The sequence below is a fragment of the Malaclemys terrapin genome, chromosome 14 (genome assembly GCF_027887155.1).
Source record: "Malaclemys terrapin pileata isolate rMalTer1 chromosome 14, rMalTer1.hap1, whole genome shotgun sequence".
Taxonomy (NCBI): domain Eukaryota; kingdom Metazoa; phylum Chordata; order Testudines; family Emydidae; genus Malaclemys; species Malaclemys terrapin.
In genome coordinates this window covers 2386719-2405074 of record NC_071518.1, presented here as the reverse complement: position 1 = coordinate 2405074, position 18356 = coordinate 2386719, and the positions used below count along the sequence as shown (strand labels likewise).

At 59.6% G+C, this 18356-nt stretch overlaps 1 protein-coding gene across 1 annotated transcript in view; it reads left to right on the top strand.

The window, feature by feature from the left end:
* Window positions 1-17406, top strand: part of WWP2 (WW domain containing E3 ubiquitin protein ligase 2) — an 88060-nt gene extending 70654 nt beyond the window's left edge. The window contains exons 11-24 of the mRNA XM_054048801.1: window positions 481-535; window positions 4926-5007; window positions 5803-5931; window positions 6383-6461; window positions 6600-6671; window positions 6821-6909; window positions 8704-8863; window positions 10615-10748; window positions 11042-11182; window positions 11876-11996; window positions 12478-12582; window positions 13230-13326; window positions 15205-15277; window positions 15545-17406. Of these exons, the coding sequence (XP_053904776.1) occupies window positions 481-535; window positions 4926-5007; window positions 5803-5931; window positions 6383-6461; window positions 6600-6671; window positions 6821-6909; window positions 8704-8863; window positions 10615-10748; window positions 11042-11182; window positions 11876-11996; window positions 12478-12582; window positions 13230-13326; window positions 15205-15277; window positions 15545-15644 (1437 nt within the window). The 3' untranslated portion in view covers window positions 15645-17406. The remainder of the gene's footprint in view (window positions 1-480; window positions 536-4925; window positions 5008-5802; window positions 5932-6382; window positions 6462-6599; window positions 6672-6820; window positions 6910-8703; window positions 8864-10614; window positions 10749-11041; window positions 11183-11875; window positions 11997-12477; window positions 12583-13229; window positions 13327-15204; window positions 15278-15544) is intronic.
* Window positions 17407-18356: the final 950 nt, after the last annotated feature.

The window sequence follows — 18356 nt, the reverse complement described above, 5'->3', positions numbered from 1 at the left end:
GCACACTGCCGCTCGCTTTCACAGCCCGCTGCGAAGGGGGAGGCGGGGGAGGCTGCAGGCTGAGCCAGGAAGCGCTGGGCGTGGACAGGGCTTGTGGGAATGATTTCATTGGAAAGGCCTGCGCTATTTTTTCCCCTCTTGTGTGTGGTTCTTGGAGAAGGTTGGAGGTGTAACTGTGGTGGTGATATCAGTCGCCTGGGCCAGCAGGAGCAGAGCGGCCGTGCACAGCTGGATGTTCCAGCAAGCCCCGCTCCTCTCTCCCATGGCCCCTGCGCCTGCTGCCCCGGCCGTGGCTTAGCGTGGGCATTTTTCACCCCGAGCGTGCAAGTTGTTTTTAGCTCCTTAGCAGTAGGCTGTTTCCCTGCTGAGAGTTGGGGTTGAGAGGAGAGCGGGGAGCCTGCCCCCACCTCCCTGCTCATCTCACTCCCGGCTCTTGATAATCTCTGTGTTTTGTATTTTTGCCCCCTCTGCTGTCTCCAGTCGTCCGGCGCCCCGTCTGACAATGATCCTCTGGGCCCCCTTCCTCCTGGCTGGGGTAAGTACCAAGCCTTCTCCCCTGCTCTCTCACTTCTGCTGCTCACCTGGCACCACCCCCACTCCATCGCTAGGGCTTGAACCCTTCCTGTGCCGTCCGTCCCTTCCGGCAGCACCTTTCCGCTGGCTGCTCTTGGGGGGCAGAGCCTGTGTTCTTGGGGACTCGTTCCCTCTGCGTTACTGGTGGGGTGTGTGAGCATAGGGAAGATGACCATGTCCCACCGTCCATGCTGCCTGTGGGGTGGATCTGCCAGATATCCACCCCAGCCTGGACTTTAAATCCAGCATTTTGAGTCCAGAGGTGCCCAGCTCTCTGGGTTTGCTCCCTGTTGACTAAACCCAGCAGCGTCTGTGATTGTTGCCTGGACTCGAGGAGGGGTTGGAGAGGTTGGCTCTCTCTCCTGGGGTCAGCTCCCCCGTTGCATTTGGGAATGGGAGGAAAGGCTCCGCCAGGGGGGAAGGCCTCCCGCTGATGGGGTCCAGCAGGAAGTCTACATTGGGAATTTGCTGTGGTCCGTTCTCGGTGCCATTGCTTTCCACTGGGCTCCACCAGGCACCTGCCTTTTTCGTGTCACATCTGAACCAAATGACGCTAGTCCAGAGCGAGGTGGGTTGTGGGTAATGCGGGGATGGGACAGCCACTTAGTGGAGATCTAGGGAGTGGCAACAGCGTGTGCCCAGGGGAGGATCCCGTGGTACCGGAGTGCTGCTGAGATTCTGGGGGATGATGGGCACGGATGGGGGACATGGAAGATCCCGGGAGCGCTGGGCCGGTTTGAAACGGGGTTTCTGAGCCAGGGTGTGGGGCAGAGAGAGCCCCGTGTACGCAAGGGGGTGCCCTAGGGGCGGTGCTAGGACAAGGCAGCCTATACAAGATGTCCCCCCACCCCTTCTCAGGTAACAGCTCCGCTGGGCTGAAACCTGGCGGGGGCCGGAATCACTCCCCCGCTCCCAGGGAATAATCAAGTTGGGGGCGGGGGTTATGAAGCCGGGACCACGGGGCTGCAGAGGGAACGGGAGCCATTGCGCGGGTTTGCTAGCAGGCGCCGTTACCACCGTATTCATGGCATGTGACACTCAGCGGGAGGGTTTTGCAAACCTCAGTGAGAATGGAGACACAGTACAAAGGTGCCTAGAGACTAGAGATGTGGACAAAGGCCAGGTGCTCTAATAACCCACCCCGCAGCAGCTGGCTGGGCGGACGGCCTGGGTAGGAGTGCTGCCCCCAGGGAGCGACATGGAGACCTGGGGCTGGACATGCAGATGTGGCTGGGGAGTGTCTGGGTCCGAGGCCCGTGAGCGGCGTAGGGAGATTGGAGCAGGGCTGCAGGGGCTGGAGGAGGGGTTAACAGCCTGCTGGCGGGACTGCTGCTGGCAGCAGCTGTTTTCCTATCTTGACGCCAGGGAAACTGTCAACAGCTACTTGGGGTGTGAGCCCCGGGGCGGGGGACCATAGAGTGTGCGCCAAGGAGAGGCCAGAGGGTGAAACAGAAGGAAGATGCAGGGTGGCTATCGGACCAGCATCCTGACAGCCAGATGCACCGGGCTGTCAAGGGGGCAAGGTGGAAACCCACCTGCTTGAGTCATTTAATACTGTCCTGGGCAAGACACCTGGCACGAGCCCGGCCCTGACCCTAGTTGGTGAGATGGACCTAAAAGAGCTTCCCCGTCCCTGACATCTGAAATCCGTATACCTTGCTGGCTCGTGTCTTCTCTGAGGGAGCCCCCTTTAATTCCGTGCGTAGTACAAGCGGGCGGGGGGGTGGGCTGTGGGCTGAGGGGGAGGGTGTGTGACCTGGCTCAGATGTGGGCTGGGTGACTCCAGGGCCCCAGGGGGGGTGTGTGTGACCTGGCTCAGATGTGGGCTGGGTGACCCCAGGGCCCTGGGGGGTGACCTGGCTCAGATGTGGGCTGGGTGACCCCACGGCCCCGGGGGGTGACCTGGCTCTGATGTGGGCTGGGTGACCCCAGGGCCCTGGGGGGTGACCTGGCTCAGATGTGGGCTGGGTGACCCCAGGGCCCCGGGGGGTGACCTGGTTCAGATGTGGGCTGGGTGACTCCAGGGCCCTGGGGGGTGACCTGGCTCAGATGTGGGCTGGGTGACCCCAGGGCCCCGGGGGGTGACCTGGCTCAGATGTGGGCTGGGTGACCCCAGGGCCCCGGGGTGGTGGCCCGGCCGCGCGGGGCCATGGAGGAGCTGACAGTCCAAGGGAGAGTCCAGCCAGCGCTGGCTCTGTCAGGTTTCTGGGTGCTGCTCCCCGCAGCCGCTGCGGTGCTTGGGCCCTGTGCAGGAGGGGCATTGGCCTGGGTCACTCGAGGGCTTCCAGCAACTCTCCGCTTGTAGCACTAGCCTGAAGTAAGGCCCCTGTGAGTGGAGCAGGGGCTGTGGGCAGGAGCTGGCTCCCAGGTGCTCTCAACCACCAGCCCCGGCCTAACTGGCTCCCTGCCCCCTGCTTCTGGCCCTGATTTATTTCCAATAACCTTGTGGTCTCAGTGAGGAGAGTCTGGCATGTCCTGGGCTGCTCTGTGCATCCGGCTGAGAGCGCAGTCCAGCCAAAGCCTGCAGCGTGGGAGCAAACACATGAGCTGCCTGAACGTCCAGGCGGGAAGGGGGAAGGGAGCCTGCTTCCAATTAGCGGTGCAGCCTGAGCCACCCTCCAGGAGGTGCCTGGGACTCCCGGGAGCGTCCTGCTTCCCCAGCTCAGCCTCTGGAGGAGGGGGAGCTCCCAGGAGTGGGAGATGAGCAGGGCCACGCGCTCAGCGTGCTGCCTCTCCAGCAGCTGGGCCTCTCCAGCGAAGCAGCAGGGCAAATGCCGCGCCTGGGGAAACTCTGCTCCTCCCTGTAGTCTGTGCGGAGCAGGCAGGGCCGGCGGCTCACAATAGGGCCAGTGCCTTGGGGGTGCCCGCGGGCAGGGCCTCCGTGCAGCGTGGCTAGGGGCAGGGGCACTGGGAGCCTGCGCAGCTGTGTGGGGTGTGCGTCTGTGTGTATCGGGAGGCGGTTGTGTCTGGCTAGGCCAGTGCGTGTGTCTGGGTCTAGAGGAGAGGCAAAGTGATGACAAGGGGTGTGTGTGAAGGACGGGGTGTACCTGGAGTATACGTACGTAGAGAGGTGTACGGAGGGCTCAGGAAAGCTGTACATGGAGAGCTGTTTGTTTGGGCGGGGGAGGGTGTCTCGGTGTGTACATGGATAGGCTGTTGGTTTGTGAACTCTAGGGGAGCGACTGTGTGTTAGGGAGTAGGGGTGTGTGTGTGTGTGTGTGTGTAAAGTGGGTGTGGGGAAGGCATGTGTGGTGCATGTGGCGGGTGTGTATTGGGGGAGACCTGTGCATACACTGGGAGTTTAAGGGGCGGGTGTATGAAGTGGATGTTTCTGAGGGAGGTGTGTTTTTGATGAGCGGGTTGTGCATGCAGTGGAGGGGTGTGGGAGGTGTGTGCATGTGATGGGTGGAAGGGGCATGAATGGGGTGCGTGCAGCAGGGGAATGGATGGGGTAGGCCTGTGAGGGGGTGCATGCAGTGGGGGAGGGATGTGGGTGGAGGAGAGGGGTGCATATGCGGCGCATGCAGCTGGGGGGGGAACGTGTGTGTGGGGTGTGCATGCGGCCGGGGGGAGGGATACAGGTGGGGGGGCAGGGGTATGTATGCGGCACATGCAGCGGGGGCTGGGAGGCGTGTGCACACCCATGTGGCAGGACAAGGCTAGTTACAGCACTCTTCCCAGAAGCTGCCCATCCTGTATCTCTGCGTCTCTGTGCCCCGGCCCGGCCCGGCCCAGCCCAGCCCAGAGTGCGCAGGGTGTTGAGCTCTGTGACAGGTGCCAGAGTCCGCGCAGTGTGGCGGGGACCCTGCTTTGCGGGACGTTGTGAGTAGTTGCTGCTGTTCCTTCTCATGCTCCATTTACCCCAGCCTTAGACCAAAGATTTTTCCTAGAGCCGGGCTGCGAGGCAGGGGAATGCCATCCCTTTGCAAGGAGCGGGGGCCCCAGAAGCACTGGCCCCAGGTGATCCCCAGCTCCTGGAGAGCTGAGAGTTACAAAAGGCCTTTTCAGCTTCCAGCCTGTCTGGTGTGCACTGTGCCCCGGGTGTGATTGCAGTGCGTGGAGATGTACCTGCTAGCTCTGACCTCGCTAGCCTCAGTGCGGCTGTACCAGCCCACCTGCACCCTGGTCGTCTCGGGCATGGCTAGCCCACACTGCAGCCATGTGGCTGCATTGTCACTGCAGGTATCAGGTTTGTCTACACGCGCTGCAGCCACATCCTTGACTGCAGCGTCGCCATTCCCTGAAAGGCTTGAGGCCAGCGCGTGCTCCCCCTGGGCTAGTGCAGAGCCGTGCGAGTGGCGCGAATGGGCCGGAGGGGGTAGGGTAACACTCTCTCCCTCTTTCTCCCTCAGAAAAGAGACAGGACAACGGGCGAGTGTATTACGTGAACCACAACACGCGGACCACCCAGTGGGAGGATCCTCGCACGCAGGGGTAGGGCGCCACCTTTGCTTGGCTAGGTCATGCTCTGGCGAGTGGGCCCCTAACCACAACAGAGCTTTGTGCTAGTAACCCCACGTCTGAGAGCTCAGGACAGGGTTCCGGAGCAGTCCTGCAAACAGACACAGTGGAAAAGGCATCAAGTGCCAGGAACTGCAGCAAGGCAGTGCCCAAGCAGGGGTGGGGGCACGCTGGTTTCCCCTGGGAATCTTGTCTGAGACCATCTGCCAGGCCCCAGACTAGGAGGCAGCCACAGCCCAGGCCCCCATGCAAGGGGAACACTCTGGGCTGGTTTGGGCAGGAGGAGGCACTTCCATGTAGGCCCCGTGAGGTTCCTGCCCCCTCCTACCGCATGGCTCTGTGCTCGGGTTCCCTCCCCACACTGGGCCAGTGCAGCCAGAGCGAGTCCTGGGGGTGTCCCTGCGGTGGCTGGGGGTGCTGTGCTGTGCTCCCCATTGGGCACGTCTCCTGGGAGATGGCTGAGTGCAGCGTTAGCTGGAGTCCGTCTCCTGGGCTGAGGTCACATGGTGCAGGGCTCCTGGCCCAGGGCTGAACCAGGTCCCCGCCAGTCCTGCAGCATGGAAGGGCTTCCTGGGAGCCAGGACAGAGCTGCAGCTACAAGGAGACTCCTGGGGCTTAGGGGAGTGGCACACGGCGTGAGGGGCTGGGGGCCAGGAGCTGCACTTGTTCCCAGCCTAGGGGGTGCCGGAACAGGCCATGCCAGGGGAACGGGACCCTTTTGCCCCCAGTGTGCCACGTGTCCAGGAATCTTTTCCTTGTGCCGGGCAGGATGATCCAGGAGCCGGCCCTGCCGCCTGGCTGGGAGATGAAATACACCAGCGAGGGGGTGCGCTACTTTGTGGATCACAACACTCGCACCACCACCTTCAAAGACCCCCGCCCTGGCTTTGAGTCTGGGTAAGGCGCTTCCTGCCAGGGCCCCATCTCCTGTCACTGCCACGTGCTGCCGGGCGGCTCGCGCCCGGGCTAGGAGCTGGGTCCTCCGCTCTGCCTGTGGTTGGCTCTGTAGCCGTAGGCCACTCCCACTGCCCCCAACAGGAGGGGAGAGGCTCTCATGAGGCGCTGGGAAGATGCCAAGTGCCGCTGTTAGTGCGGGACCTTGTGCACCTGCAGCGTGGCCTGGGGCCACTGGGTCAATGGCTGGTGGTTGTGCCTCCCCAATACCCTTGGGCTGCTGGGCGCGCTCACGCTGGGCTGCTGTTCCCCCAGTGCCCAGCTGTGCAACGGCTGGCCAGGCCCAGCCACGGAGCAGGTGGTGGCTGCTGTATTGTGGGGGAGCTCTCCTGGCTGGGGCTGGGGCATGGCTCCCGGAGGTTCTCAGCCAAGGCCCATGTGTTTGCTCCTGTAGGAATAAGCAGGGGGGTTCCCCTGGGGCTTACGACCGAAGCTTTCGCTGGAAATATCACCAGTTCCGCTTCCTGTGTCACGTGAGTACTGGGGAGCGGGGCACGGGGGTCAGGACAGCCTCTCGCTCAGCCAAGCTGGGGGCTGGAAAGGGTGCGGGCGGCTCACTGGGAGGGCAGAGCTGTGCTGACTCTGAGCCCAGTCCCTGTGTTTGGTTCCAGTCGAACGCGCTGCCCAGCCACGTGAAGATCAGCGTTTCCCGGCAGACGCTCTTCGAGGACTCCTTCCAGCAGGTGAGTCCCTGCGCAGGGAGGGCCACAGGCAGAGCACGGCTCTCTGAAGGGGGCCGTGTAAGAGGGCACCAGGGATGCAGGAGCCGGACTGGCCCTGGATATCAGGGCTGCCCCTGTGGGTGACATGGCCCATCTCTTCCCCCTCGTAGATTATGAACATGAAGCCCTATGATCTGCGGCGCAGGCTGTACATCATCATGCGCGGCGAGGAGGGGCTGGACTATGGCGGCATTGCGAGGTGAGTCCTGCTGAGCGAACGGGGCAGCCTGCTGGGAATGCCCTTCATGGGGCCCAGGGAGAGGCTTGGGGCTTTCACAGGGCAGAGCTCGGGCGCGTGTTCCTCTCCCAGGGCTCTGCTCAGCACCTGCTGCGACAGAGAAGCCCAGGGCACGTCCTGCTGGGTTTGAATGAGAAATGGCCTGAATCCTGTGTGCACCACAGTAACAAAACCGAGCAGGAGGGCCCCCCTTTGGGCTCTGCCTGCGCCCCTCGGGCTGGAGAATGGGGGGGCTCTGCCTGCGCCCCTGGGGCTGCGGTGGGGGAGGGAAGGTGGGCTCTGCCTGCGCCCCTGGGGCTGGAGAATGGGGGGGGCTCTGCCTGCGCCCCTGGGGGGGGAAGGGTGGCTCTGCCTGCGCCCCTGGGGCTGCGGTGGGGGGGCTCTGCCTGCGCCCCTGGGGCTCTGAGGAAAGCCTCATGGTGCAGTGTTCGGCCAGAGAAGGAGTCTGTGTTGCTGCTGGCCCCAGCCGGCCTCTGCCTGGGTGCTTGGCTTGGTGCTAACTCTTCTTCCTCCCCCCCCTCCCCGGCTCCCTGGTGTCCTCGTGTCTGTCACACCCCAACTCCTCCTCCTCCACGGTGACCCTGCTCCCGTCTCTGGTCCGTGGGCTCCTGCTCTGTCTCTCTCTGTGTCCTGCCAGTGGTTTTACCCTATGGTAGGTTACGTCATGCTGTTCTACCACAGGGTAGAACCACGGACAGGATACCGGGCGCTCTCTGCGTTGGAGGACGACTCGTCTCCCTGAGCTGCTAGGGAGTACCAAGGCAAAGACCACGCGCCTCTCCTGTGCTTCTCCACGGAGCTAACGAGCCAGGAAGGGGCAGTGTTCCCTACACGGGAGCCACGGGAGACAAGGCTCATGAGGGGAGAGGGGGCGGAGACAGGAAGGGCACATACATGTGCGTGTGCTTTGGACGCGGGCAGGGGTATGTGGGTGTGCGTGTGTATGTGCTCGGGGGGCAGGCAGGTGTGTGTGGACTGGGCTTGGGTGTGTGTGCGCAGGCGTGTGCACGTATGTGTGCATGTGCTCTGGGCGTGGCCAGGCGTGTGTGGGGGTGTGTGTGCAGGCGTGCGCACGGGGGTGTGTGTCTGTGCTCTGGGCGCGGGCAGGCCTGGGCGGGGGGGTGGGTGTCTGTGCTCTGGGCGCAGATATGGGTGCACTCGGGGTGAGCAGGCGTGTGGGGTTTGTGTGTGGGCGGGTGGTGAGTGGGTGAGTGAGTGGGGGACTGGCTGGTGGGAGTGTGCAGACCTGGGCAGGGGGACGTGTATGTAGGACAGGCGTTCCCTGGGGCCCCCGGCACCCCTGCCAGGCCAAGGGCCGATGCCAGTGAGTGCTGGACGCACCAGGGCCCACGTTCACTGGGATGTTTTCCAAGCCTTTGTCATGCTGCTGTCTCCTAAAATGTTTCCCAGGCTACACGTAGAAGTGCTGAAATGCAGCTGCCTCTGGGGTGGAGACTGACCTGGGATAGTGGGGACCCCCCCCTGCTGTTTCAGAAAGGGCCCAGCAGAGCCGGGCTAGTGTGCATGGGGTGTGCTGCAGAAGAAGGCATGGGCGGGCTGAGCAAAGGCGTCTGGGCTGCTCCCTTTCCCCAGGTGAAGCTTTTGTATGCAGGGGCCAGTAGGCCGGCCCACCTGCCAGCTGCCCCCCGGAGCCCGGGGCCTGCTGCCTGGAGAGCAGGAGTGGAGCGGCTGAGCTCTGCCCTCTTGGGGGCGCCGAGCACCCCCGTCACTGCGCTCTGGTCTCTTGTCCCACAGGGAATGGTTCTTCCTCTTGTCCCACGAGGTGCTCAACCCCATGTACTGCCTGTTCGAATACGCCGGGAAGAACAACTACTGCCTGCAGATCAACCCCGCCTCCTCCATCAACCCCGACCACCTCACCTACTTCCGCTTCATCGGCCGCTTCATCGCCATGGTGAGCGCCCCGGCGCCGGGCGGAGAAAGGGCCCAGTCAGTGAGGAGAGCAGGCCTGGCCCCAAGCATGGCAAGCCATGTGGGGAGGAGGGGCTGGGATTGGCCACTTAAACCCGAAAATGTTCCAAGCCTTGGCCCCAGAGGGGGAGCTGCCTGCCCAGCTCCTTGGAGGGCCAGCAGCAAGCAGGCTGGCCCGGGTTGGGTGTGCAGGAGCAGCTGGGGCCCAGCCTCCACTTGGGGGGTGGGGAGGGCATAGATGGCACCAACGGTGGCTCCATCCCAGAGGCCAGGACTCGGAGGGGAGGAGCCGTGTGCTTGACCGGACTGTGGGATCCACCAGATCTGCAGCCTCAGGAACAGCTTGGGGGTCAGGGTGCACTGTGAGTGGGGCGGGGGCGGGGGGTTCAGGGGTCTGTGTCTGGGGTGGAGGGGAGCGGGATGTCTCTGGGGGCTGTGTATTGTGGGGTGAGAGTAGGGCCTATGTATCAGAGGAGGCACATCGGGCTGGCTGGGGGGGCGGTCTATCGGAGGAGGGTCGGGGGGTGTTCAGGTAGCGGGGAGGTCTATGTATTGGAGGACGTTCGTGGGGGGGTCTGTGTATTGGAGGTGGTTCAGGAGGGAGGTGGCTGGAGTCGGGAGGGGGTCTGTGTATTGGAGGAGGTGGCCGGAGGAGGTTCGGTGGGTGGGGGGGGTCTGTGTATTGGCCGGCGGGGTCTGTGTATTGGAGGAGGCACATTGGGGTGGCCAGAGAGAGGGGCCTGTGTATTGGAGGAGGTTCTGGGGGGTGTCTGTGTATCGGAGGAGGTTCGGGGGGGGGTGTCTGTGTATCGGAGGAGGCACATTGGGGTGGCCAGGGAGGGGGGCCTGTGTCTCGGAGGAGGTTCTGGGGGGGGGGGGGGGTCTATGTCTCGGAGGCGGTTCTGGGGGGGGTGTCTGTGACTCGGAGGCGGTTCCCGGGGCCTCGCCCAGCTGGGCTGCGGGGATGTGCCCAGCTCCTTGGCTGCCACCCCAGTGTCCCAGTGGATCTGCAGCTTTGGGGGCTATTTTTAGCCCCAGCAACGTGAGATTTTCCAGCTGCCCAAACGCCAGCGACTGCCCCTGTTTCTGGTGGCCTGAGCCCAGCCTCATCTCCCCACGGCCTGGGGCTCGGGCCTGGCTCCGGGATCAGCCCCTCCATGGGGCCATGCTCAGGAAGCTGGTATGTTCTTCCCAGGTCTCCCCCAGCCGCCCGGCCTGCTCGGAGCAGAGCCGGATCCCCATAAACTCCCCGACTATTAATCACCGCTGGGCTGCTCCAGACAAGCGTCTGCATTGTTTTTGGCTGCCTTTGCCTTGAGGCTTCTGGAAGCCAGGACCCAGGGCGGCCACAGCAGGGCTGTTTAAACAAGTGCTCTTAATAGAGCTGCAGACGGAGAGGGAGACGCCATGGAATTGGGGGTGGGAGGGACGTTGGGTGCTCTGCATTCCCGGCGCTGCAAGCAGGACTCCAGTGTCGTCATGAGGGGCCATGTTCTCCTAGTCGTGACCTCTGGGACCTGTCCCCTTTGCTGGCTGTGCTCCGTGGTCCCAGGAGGCTCCGGGTCCCGCTTGGCTCACTGGCTAGCCTCAGGGTCCCCCGGCACGCAGCTCCCCCAGCCACCGGGCAGGAGTGGAAGGGGAGCCGTGTCGGGTGCTTTAGTCGCTACGTTCCGCCGGCCCAGGTGCCGCTTTTGGGTCCCAGAGCCCGTGACCGGGGTGTTCTCTCCCGCGCAGGCGCTGTATCATGGAAAATTCATTGACACTGGCTTCACGCTCCCCTTCTACAAACGCATGCTTAACAAGAGACCCACGCTGAAAGACCTGGAATCCATCGACCCCGAGTTCTACAACTCCATCGTCTGGATCAAGTCAGTGCCTCTCCCCTGTCAGCCCAGGGTCCCTGCTTCTCTAGGGGTGATGGGGCGAAGTCCCCATACAGTCCAGGGCTCGATGTGCTGAGGATCTTGCCTCGGGCCTGGTGTATCAAACCCACCAACGCCGGCACGTGAGCCTGTGAAATCTCCACGCAGCCGTACCAAGGCATGCAGCTTGGTCACATAACCCCAGGGTACCTTTAGGGAGTGCTGCGGCCCCCATCCTGCCAGATCTCGCCTTGCTGGGTGCAGCCAGGCTAATGTGCCTTTTGTCGCTTCTCCCCCAGGGAGAACAGCCTGGAGGAGTGTGGCCTGGAGCTGTACTTCATCCAGGACATGGAGATTCTGGGCAAGGTGACAACACATGAGCTGAAGGAAGGAGGGGAGAGTATCCGGGTGACGGAGGAGAATAAGGAAGAGTATATCATGTGAGTACCAGTGTCTGGGCTCTCCCCGCACCTTGGCATGGAGTATGGGGCTCGGGGGCACGGGGCTGCTCCCGGCGCTACTTGGCTTTGACGTGGGCAGGAGGCGATGGGCTGTGGGCTGGGTGGCCCTACCGCAGCCCTGAGCGCTCAGTCGGGATCTGGTGCTGGGGGTGGGGCGGGGTTGCCAGCACTTTGAGAGGGGAGGTAGAGCATTGGGGGAGGTTCTTATTTCCCTCTGCCCCAGGCCCTGCGGCTGCAGCCGCTCAGCTGCCTGCCCACCACAGCTCGGGGTGCTGCTGGTTCAGTGCTGAGTTGGGCCCAGGCAGCAGCAGAATCCCCCAAACCCAGTTCGAGTTGGTGCACCCCTGTGGCCAGGCCAGCCTTGTGGACAGGCGTCGCCAGCGCACCCACGACAGCAGGTCTCTGTTCCCAGAGTGCCCTCTGCCGGCAGGCCTCAGAGAGCCACCGCTCTGGGCTTTGGGAGGCAGGAACACCACACAAGAAAGGATTTGGAGGAACCTTGAGAATTTGCCCAACTCCTCTCCCCTGCACTTGCCCTGCTGCTGTCTGGGAACATCAGAGGTTCAGACAGCAGGACTGGCGGGATCCTGCAGGGCTCTGGGGGTTGGTTGTGGGTACTATGTCTGAGAGCTTGGCTGGGGTGCGCCCCGGGTTGCACGTCTGCCCTTGCAGGCTGCTGACGGACTGGAGGTTCACGCGGGGCGTGGAGGAGCAGACCAAGGCCTTCCTGGATGGCTTCAATGAGGTGGCGCCGCTGGAGTGGCTGCGGTACTTCGATGAGAAGGAGCTAGAGGTGAGTTAGCGAACTGCTGGGTCTCCGCGCCCCTGGCTGGGCGAGTCCCGAGCATTGGTGCTCGCTGTCCCACAGCAGAGAGGTCCTAGCATCAGCTGGGGCAGGAGGGGCTGCCGGCTAATGGCCAAGAACCCCCCCCAGTCTGGCTCAGGGCCTAGTGAAAATACAGTTTGTATTTAACTCTGCTCCTGAAATGCTGCCCTGGCAGGGGGCATTATCCGGACACAAGCTCTCGTGCTGCCTGCTGGAAGTTGTCGAGCCTGTAGAGCAGGTGACCTACTGCCGGGCTGGCCCCTACTGAGCTGGAGACTTCCTGCTGAGCCCCTGACTTCTCCAGTGCCTGGGTCGCGGGCAGAAATGGAACCCCACTGCCTAGTCTCTGGAGGAACTGGTGCATGTGCCACTCCAGCCGTTCTCCCGCTTAGAGTGCGGGTGGGGGAGAGTCTGTGGTTGGCTGCTGACTTGTCCCCTGGTTCCCTAGCTGATGCTCTGCGGCATGCAGGAGATGGACATGAGTGACTGGCAGAAGAACACCATCTACCGGCACTACACCAAGAACAGCAAGCAGATCCAGTGGTTCTGGCAGGTGAGCCTGAAAGGCACCTGGGAGCCGTCCCGAAGGGAGTGGGGTTGGGAGGCAGGATCAGCCGCGCTCCACTGCTCCAGCGTCCAGGCAGAATGAGATGAAACCGAGCACATCCTCAGCACGAGGGCTTTGGTCGTAGCTGGCAGCGGCTCCGGAGTTGCTCAGGGCAGCAGGCAGCACTTAGTGGTCAGCCTGTTTCCAACAATAGCTGCTGCTCTCGGGGGAGGCAGGATGGGAGACGGTGACAAAAGAGGCTGGAAATAAAGCAGCCCCAATTCAGGTGCCTCTTCTCCTCAGTGAGCAGAAGGGGAGCAAACTGGTCCTCAGCCAGGGCAGTGCGGGGTAAAGCCCGTGTCCGGGAGACTCAGGGTCGGGCGTGGAGTCATCTCTCCAGAGGATTCTCAGGCTGGGCGCTACTCCCATCCTGCACCCCTGTGGAGCATAGATTAGATCCTGCAGCCTCGGCGTCTGGGGGACGCTCTGTGTTTTGCGGTTTGGTTTCCTGTTGGAGCTGGACAGGAGCCACTGAGGCAGGAGTGAGAGATGCTGTCCTCCCGCCCCCCAATCCCAAGCCCCATTGCTGAAGCCAGGAGCACACAGGTGATGGCAGAATCCCTGTCTCATTGCATCTACTCTGTTGGTTGCAGGTGATTAAGGAGATGGACAATGAGAAGAGGATCCGGCTTTTACAGTTCGTTACAGGGACCTGCCGCTTACCAGTTGGAGGATTCGCAGAGCTCATTGGTATTTATTTCCCAGCTGCCCCAGGGTGCACAGGAAGGGGGTGAGGGGATAAAGGAGAGAGAGGCTCATGATAGTCCAGTGGTGTGGAAGGGCGGGGCGCAGAGGGGGGCAATGTTATGACTGTTATACTCGCCTTTCCGTGGTACAGCTCAGAGCATTTACAAAGGCAGGGAAGTAAGATAGGGCACAGAGAAGGGACAGAATTCCCCCCAGCTCTCACATATTTAACCAAATGTTGTACTCACATTTTAAGCCAAATGCCTTACAGCAGTCGGATATCTGTCAACACCGTTATCTTTGTCAACCAAACCTGTAATCTCATCAAACAATGGGATCAGTATTGTTTGACAAAACCTAATTTCCATAAAACCAGCTGTTTGGCATTAATTATGCTACCATCATTTAATTCTTTACTGATTGCATCTTGTATCAGTCTTTCCATTATTTTCCTGGAATTGATGTAAACATACAGTCAGCATATAGTTACCCAGGTTATCCTGTTTTCCCTTATTAAATACTGTCCCATTAGCTTTTTTCCCAGTCCCCTGGAATTTCCCCAGTGTTCCAAAATTTGTTAAATATCAGCATCAGTGGCTGAGAGTTCCTTGGCCAATTGTTTTTAAAACTCTTGAATTGAAGTTATCCAATCCTGCATGTTTAAAAATGTTTAACTTTAGCTGTTGCTATTTAACATCCTCCCTTGTTACTGTTGGAATAGAAAGTATTCCATTATTACTATAAGCTATGAATATTCCATGGAGCTGTGAATATTCCTTAAACCTACTGGGCATAGATTTTTTTCACTGATACCTTTAGCCTCCCTTATCAATTGTCTGCATTTCATCACTATTCATTTATAGTCATTACTATCAACTTTCTTCTTTTTCTATTCGTTATATGTTATTTTTAGTTCTGTTTTTACTTTTCTTATTAATCAGGATATTTTTTAACTGAAGAAGCATTCCTTTGTAATTGTGAAATTGTGTTTTGTTGGGTATTTAATTTAGTTTTCCTAGACAACTCCCAATTACCCTTCATGTTTTGTTTAAATTGTTTACATTTTTCTTCCTAATCATTTTTACTCATAATGATTTTCAACTTTCAGCCCAAAGTATATGTATTACTGGTCAGCACTATATACTGTTTGCTCATAACAAATGTGATCCGTCATGATCAGTTTCACCTAGACAACCACAATTTTTATTCAGTGATCAGTTCATCTTCAGATATCAAAATGAGGTCTTCTATGGAATTACCCCGAGCTGGCTGCAATATTTCTTGTTAGAAAATTGTCTATAATTTTTAGAAACTCCAGGGACATTTCCAACATGACAGCAGACCTCCAGCATATGTCCCTCAGACTGAAATCCCCCATGATAAGTTTTTCTTCCTGCACATTATATGTAGCTGTTTAAAGAGCTGTTAGTCCTGCTTTCTAGTCTCGTTTGGTGATCTCTAACGGACTGCCACCAGTAGCCCAGCTTTGCCATCGCATGCCAGATGAATGGTCTGTCTAGTCCAGCATCCTGTCAGTGGCCAGTACCAGCTGCTTCAGAGGAAGGTAGAAGAAACCCCTTAGTGGCCATTTATGCACTAACATACCTATTGGGGAAATTTCTTCCTGATCCCAAGCTGGTAACGTTGGTTTCAGCCCTGGAGCACAAGAGTTGTATTACCTGATAAGGGAAATGTTTATCCTAGTTAGTGTTACTGTGGGTAATCTTATTACCCATATAAATCTCTACTGAGCTCTTTCCTCAATGAGATCTTGTAGCAGTGAGTTCCACCGGTTAGCTAGATGTTACGTGAAGTGTCCTTTCCAGCTGTCAGTGTTTCCTTTCCTGTAATGTAATGAGTTGTTCTGTTCGTGACTGACAGGCAGTAATGGTCCGCAGAAGTTCTGCATCGATAAAGTTGGCAAAGAGACGTGGCTGCCCCGGAGTCACACCTGGTGAGTCTCATTCCTCTTGGAGCAGATGGGGGTGAATCCAAGCAGTCTATGTGGGGCTACCCCTTGTTTGCTCTCAAACCAGCTCCACCATGGGCTTTGCAGGGGATGTGGCCACAACTTCCGTGTGCTGGGGCCAGCTTATGCATCTCAAAGTGCAGCCCCAAAGCATGGCTGAGAGAGCAGGGAGATGCCCCTGCTTCAGGAGAGCATGGGGGCGGGGGAAGGGGGGAATTGCCACTGCATTGACAGCCTTTGTTTTCTCGCCAGCTTTAACCGCCTGGATCTTCCTCCCTACAAGAGCTATGAACAGCTGAAGGAGAAGCTGCTGTATGCCATTGAGGAGACAGAAGGCTTTGGCCAGGAGTAATGACGCTTGCTCCTTCCCCGGCACCCCTCGGCCGGCCCAGGGCAGAGCAGCGTCTGGAGTAGGCTGCACGCTGGGTGCTCTCGCTCTCAGGGCAGGCAGAGAGCAGTTTGTCTGTCTCCCTCCCGCCCTCCCTGGGAGTTTGTCTGTCACTCTTGTTCCTGGGTTAGGCTGGTGCCAATGCAGCCCAATGGCAGACGGGCTGCCCCCCCACCTCCAAAGCGAGCCCAAGGTGTTAGGGGGGAGACGGACACAAGAGCCCGCCCATATGCCACTACTGAGGGGGAACGAAGCGGATGGCTGGGAGGGGGCTGGATCACTGGCCCCTTGCCACGTGGTGCGCTCCTGGGGGCCGGACCCTGTACAAGTTCCAGTCACCATCCAACTGCAGCCCAGTGTCTGAGCTCCAGACCTTGGGGTCTTTGGACCTGCAGCAGGGACCCCCTGAGAGACGGCAGTGTCCCCCCAAGGCTGGGCAGTAGTGAAGACACCTCCCCCTCCCCGAGCCACCTTGCACCAAAGAAATGTGTGCAATCGTTACCTCTGCCACCTGGAAAACGGGCATTGAATGAATGGAAAGCAGAGAATTCCAAACAAACCCAGTGATTTCCTGCGGTGTGTCTTTCCTTTGTTAGTGCACAGAGCGTTTAGCTGTGGCCCTGCGTCCCTTTGGATTGGGGCTGCTCGGAACGGCCCGAGACAGCAAGGCCGGGTGGGCACTTCTGTCTGGGGAAGCTCCTGCCAGGGCCTAGCGCTGGACAGAGCTTTTTAGCATTCAAACGAGCAGGGAACTGCTTTTTAAGGGTCGTTTTTCACGTCTATTTTTCCTGGCGTATCGATTAAAGTAACTAAAGCTCCTACTCAGGTGGTGCTGGGTAGTGACGTCCATGAGCCCAGTCCTGCCCCCAACAGAGGCAATGGCAAAACTCCCACTGACCTTCAGCCGGCTCCTTCCCAGCCAGTGGGCGGGGGGCGCCCCTACCTGTCAGTTGTGTCTGCACAGGATGGATGTGGTTGGGAACTCTGCCCCGAAGGAGTGACCAGTGGGGAGGGCCGCCCTGAGGCAGGCAGATGGGGGCGTAGGCCTGTGCTTTGATTTGCGAGTGTGTGTGGCCCCTGTGCTCTTTATTTAACTATTTCAATGGAATGTATTGCTAGGTGGTGGTGATGCTCTTTAATAGGATTCTAGAGGCTCCGCTCGTGTTTTGTACAGACAACGCGCTGTTCTCTCGCGCTCCGGTCCTGCAGCGACTGCAGCTGAGGGCTGCGAAACGGGCTCTTTCGCCGCCGAAACGAGCAGAGAGCTTTTCAAAGCAGTGACCCCTCCTGACTTGCCCTGAGCCCGGCAGCTGAGTGCCCATGTGCGAAGAGCTCGTGTGGCCTTTGCTCCGTCTGTGGGTTCAAGTGGAAACTCTTGGCCTGATTCTTCTGTCCCAGACCGCGGTGGAGATCAGAAGCCCTTGGAGTTACGCTGCTGTAAGTGAGGGCAGAATCCAGCTTACTCTACAACCTCTGCCGGCCTAGGCTGCTGCCTCAGAGAGTTCGCCCTTCCCAGGCTTGAGGACAGCAATGGCCCAAGTGTTGGTGTGTGCGTGGGGGGTGGGCCCCGCATGCGTGTGAGAGCATCTGTGTACATAGCTGTATATAATGAAGTCTATGGATACAACAAATTGCAATAGCTTTGGAGCGGTAACCTTGATAGTTTTGTACTGCACCATCCTGCCTCAGTGATGCCAATTTCTTGTGCAATAAACGATCAGCAGCTGCTTGGGGGGTTGCGTGTGACTCTGTGAAGGTGGCAGATCAATACAGTCCTGTGAAGAGAGAGGCTCTGTCCAGGGCTTAAATTCTTACAGAGGATTTCCCAGAGCACCCCCCACCCCCAAGATGCTATTAAAAACTCCAGGGGGGTTGGAAATATTTGCCAGAGCTCTGCTCTGCACAGCTCCAACTGAATTTAACCCTGGTTCTGTCCCCGTCGCTCTGAGCAGCCGGGGCCCGGGGGGGGAATGCTCCCAAGGAGCAGAGCACAGCCCCCTCGGGCATGCAGGATGCAGTGTAAAGTCATGGAAGTAGGAAGGAAACATCTAAAAAATGCAGCACATGTTGGTGGCCCCAGCATTGGGAATTCAGGCACCAGCAGCAGCTTCTGTCCTCATCACTGTGGGACCTGAGTGCCTTCAGGGACAGCTGGACTCTTCCGGTGCCATTCTGCGTAGTGCCTCCATTGCGCCTGCACCCACCCCAACTAGTGCTAGGCGGGGGCTTTGTGGAGAAGCGGAGGGGGGGGGGGCTGCTCTGTCGCACTGGATGGAGCAGCCTGGACTGTTACTAGCACCTAGTACTGTGGGACCTCTAGGGGCTGCTATAAATCCTCCACCCCCTGATCCTCGGCTGGCCATGCTCCACTGTGCCGTCCCTGCCCGGAGCCAGTAGGGGCTAGCCTGCAAAGGGAGGCTTTGGGAGCTGGACTGCTTGGGTGGAACAGAACTCGGCGCTTGCCTGGCATGTGCAGTTGCTCTGTTCTGGAGGGGCCGTGGTGAAGGGTGGGGGGGGGGGCCTGTCTGGAATGAAGGGAGCACCCCCAGCAAAGATGGGCGGGTGAGGGAGGCTGCTCTGCCAGGCTTGCTCAGAGAGGGGAGGTGGTTCTGGCATCATCTGTGTGTCGGGGTGAGGCGGCTCCCATCCCAGGGACTAGAAGGAAAGTTAGACCAC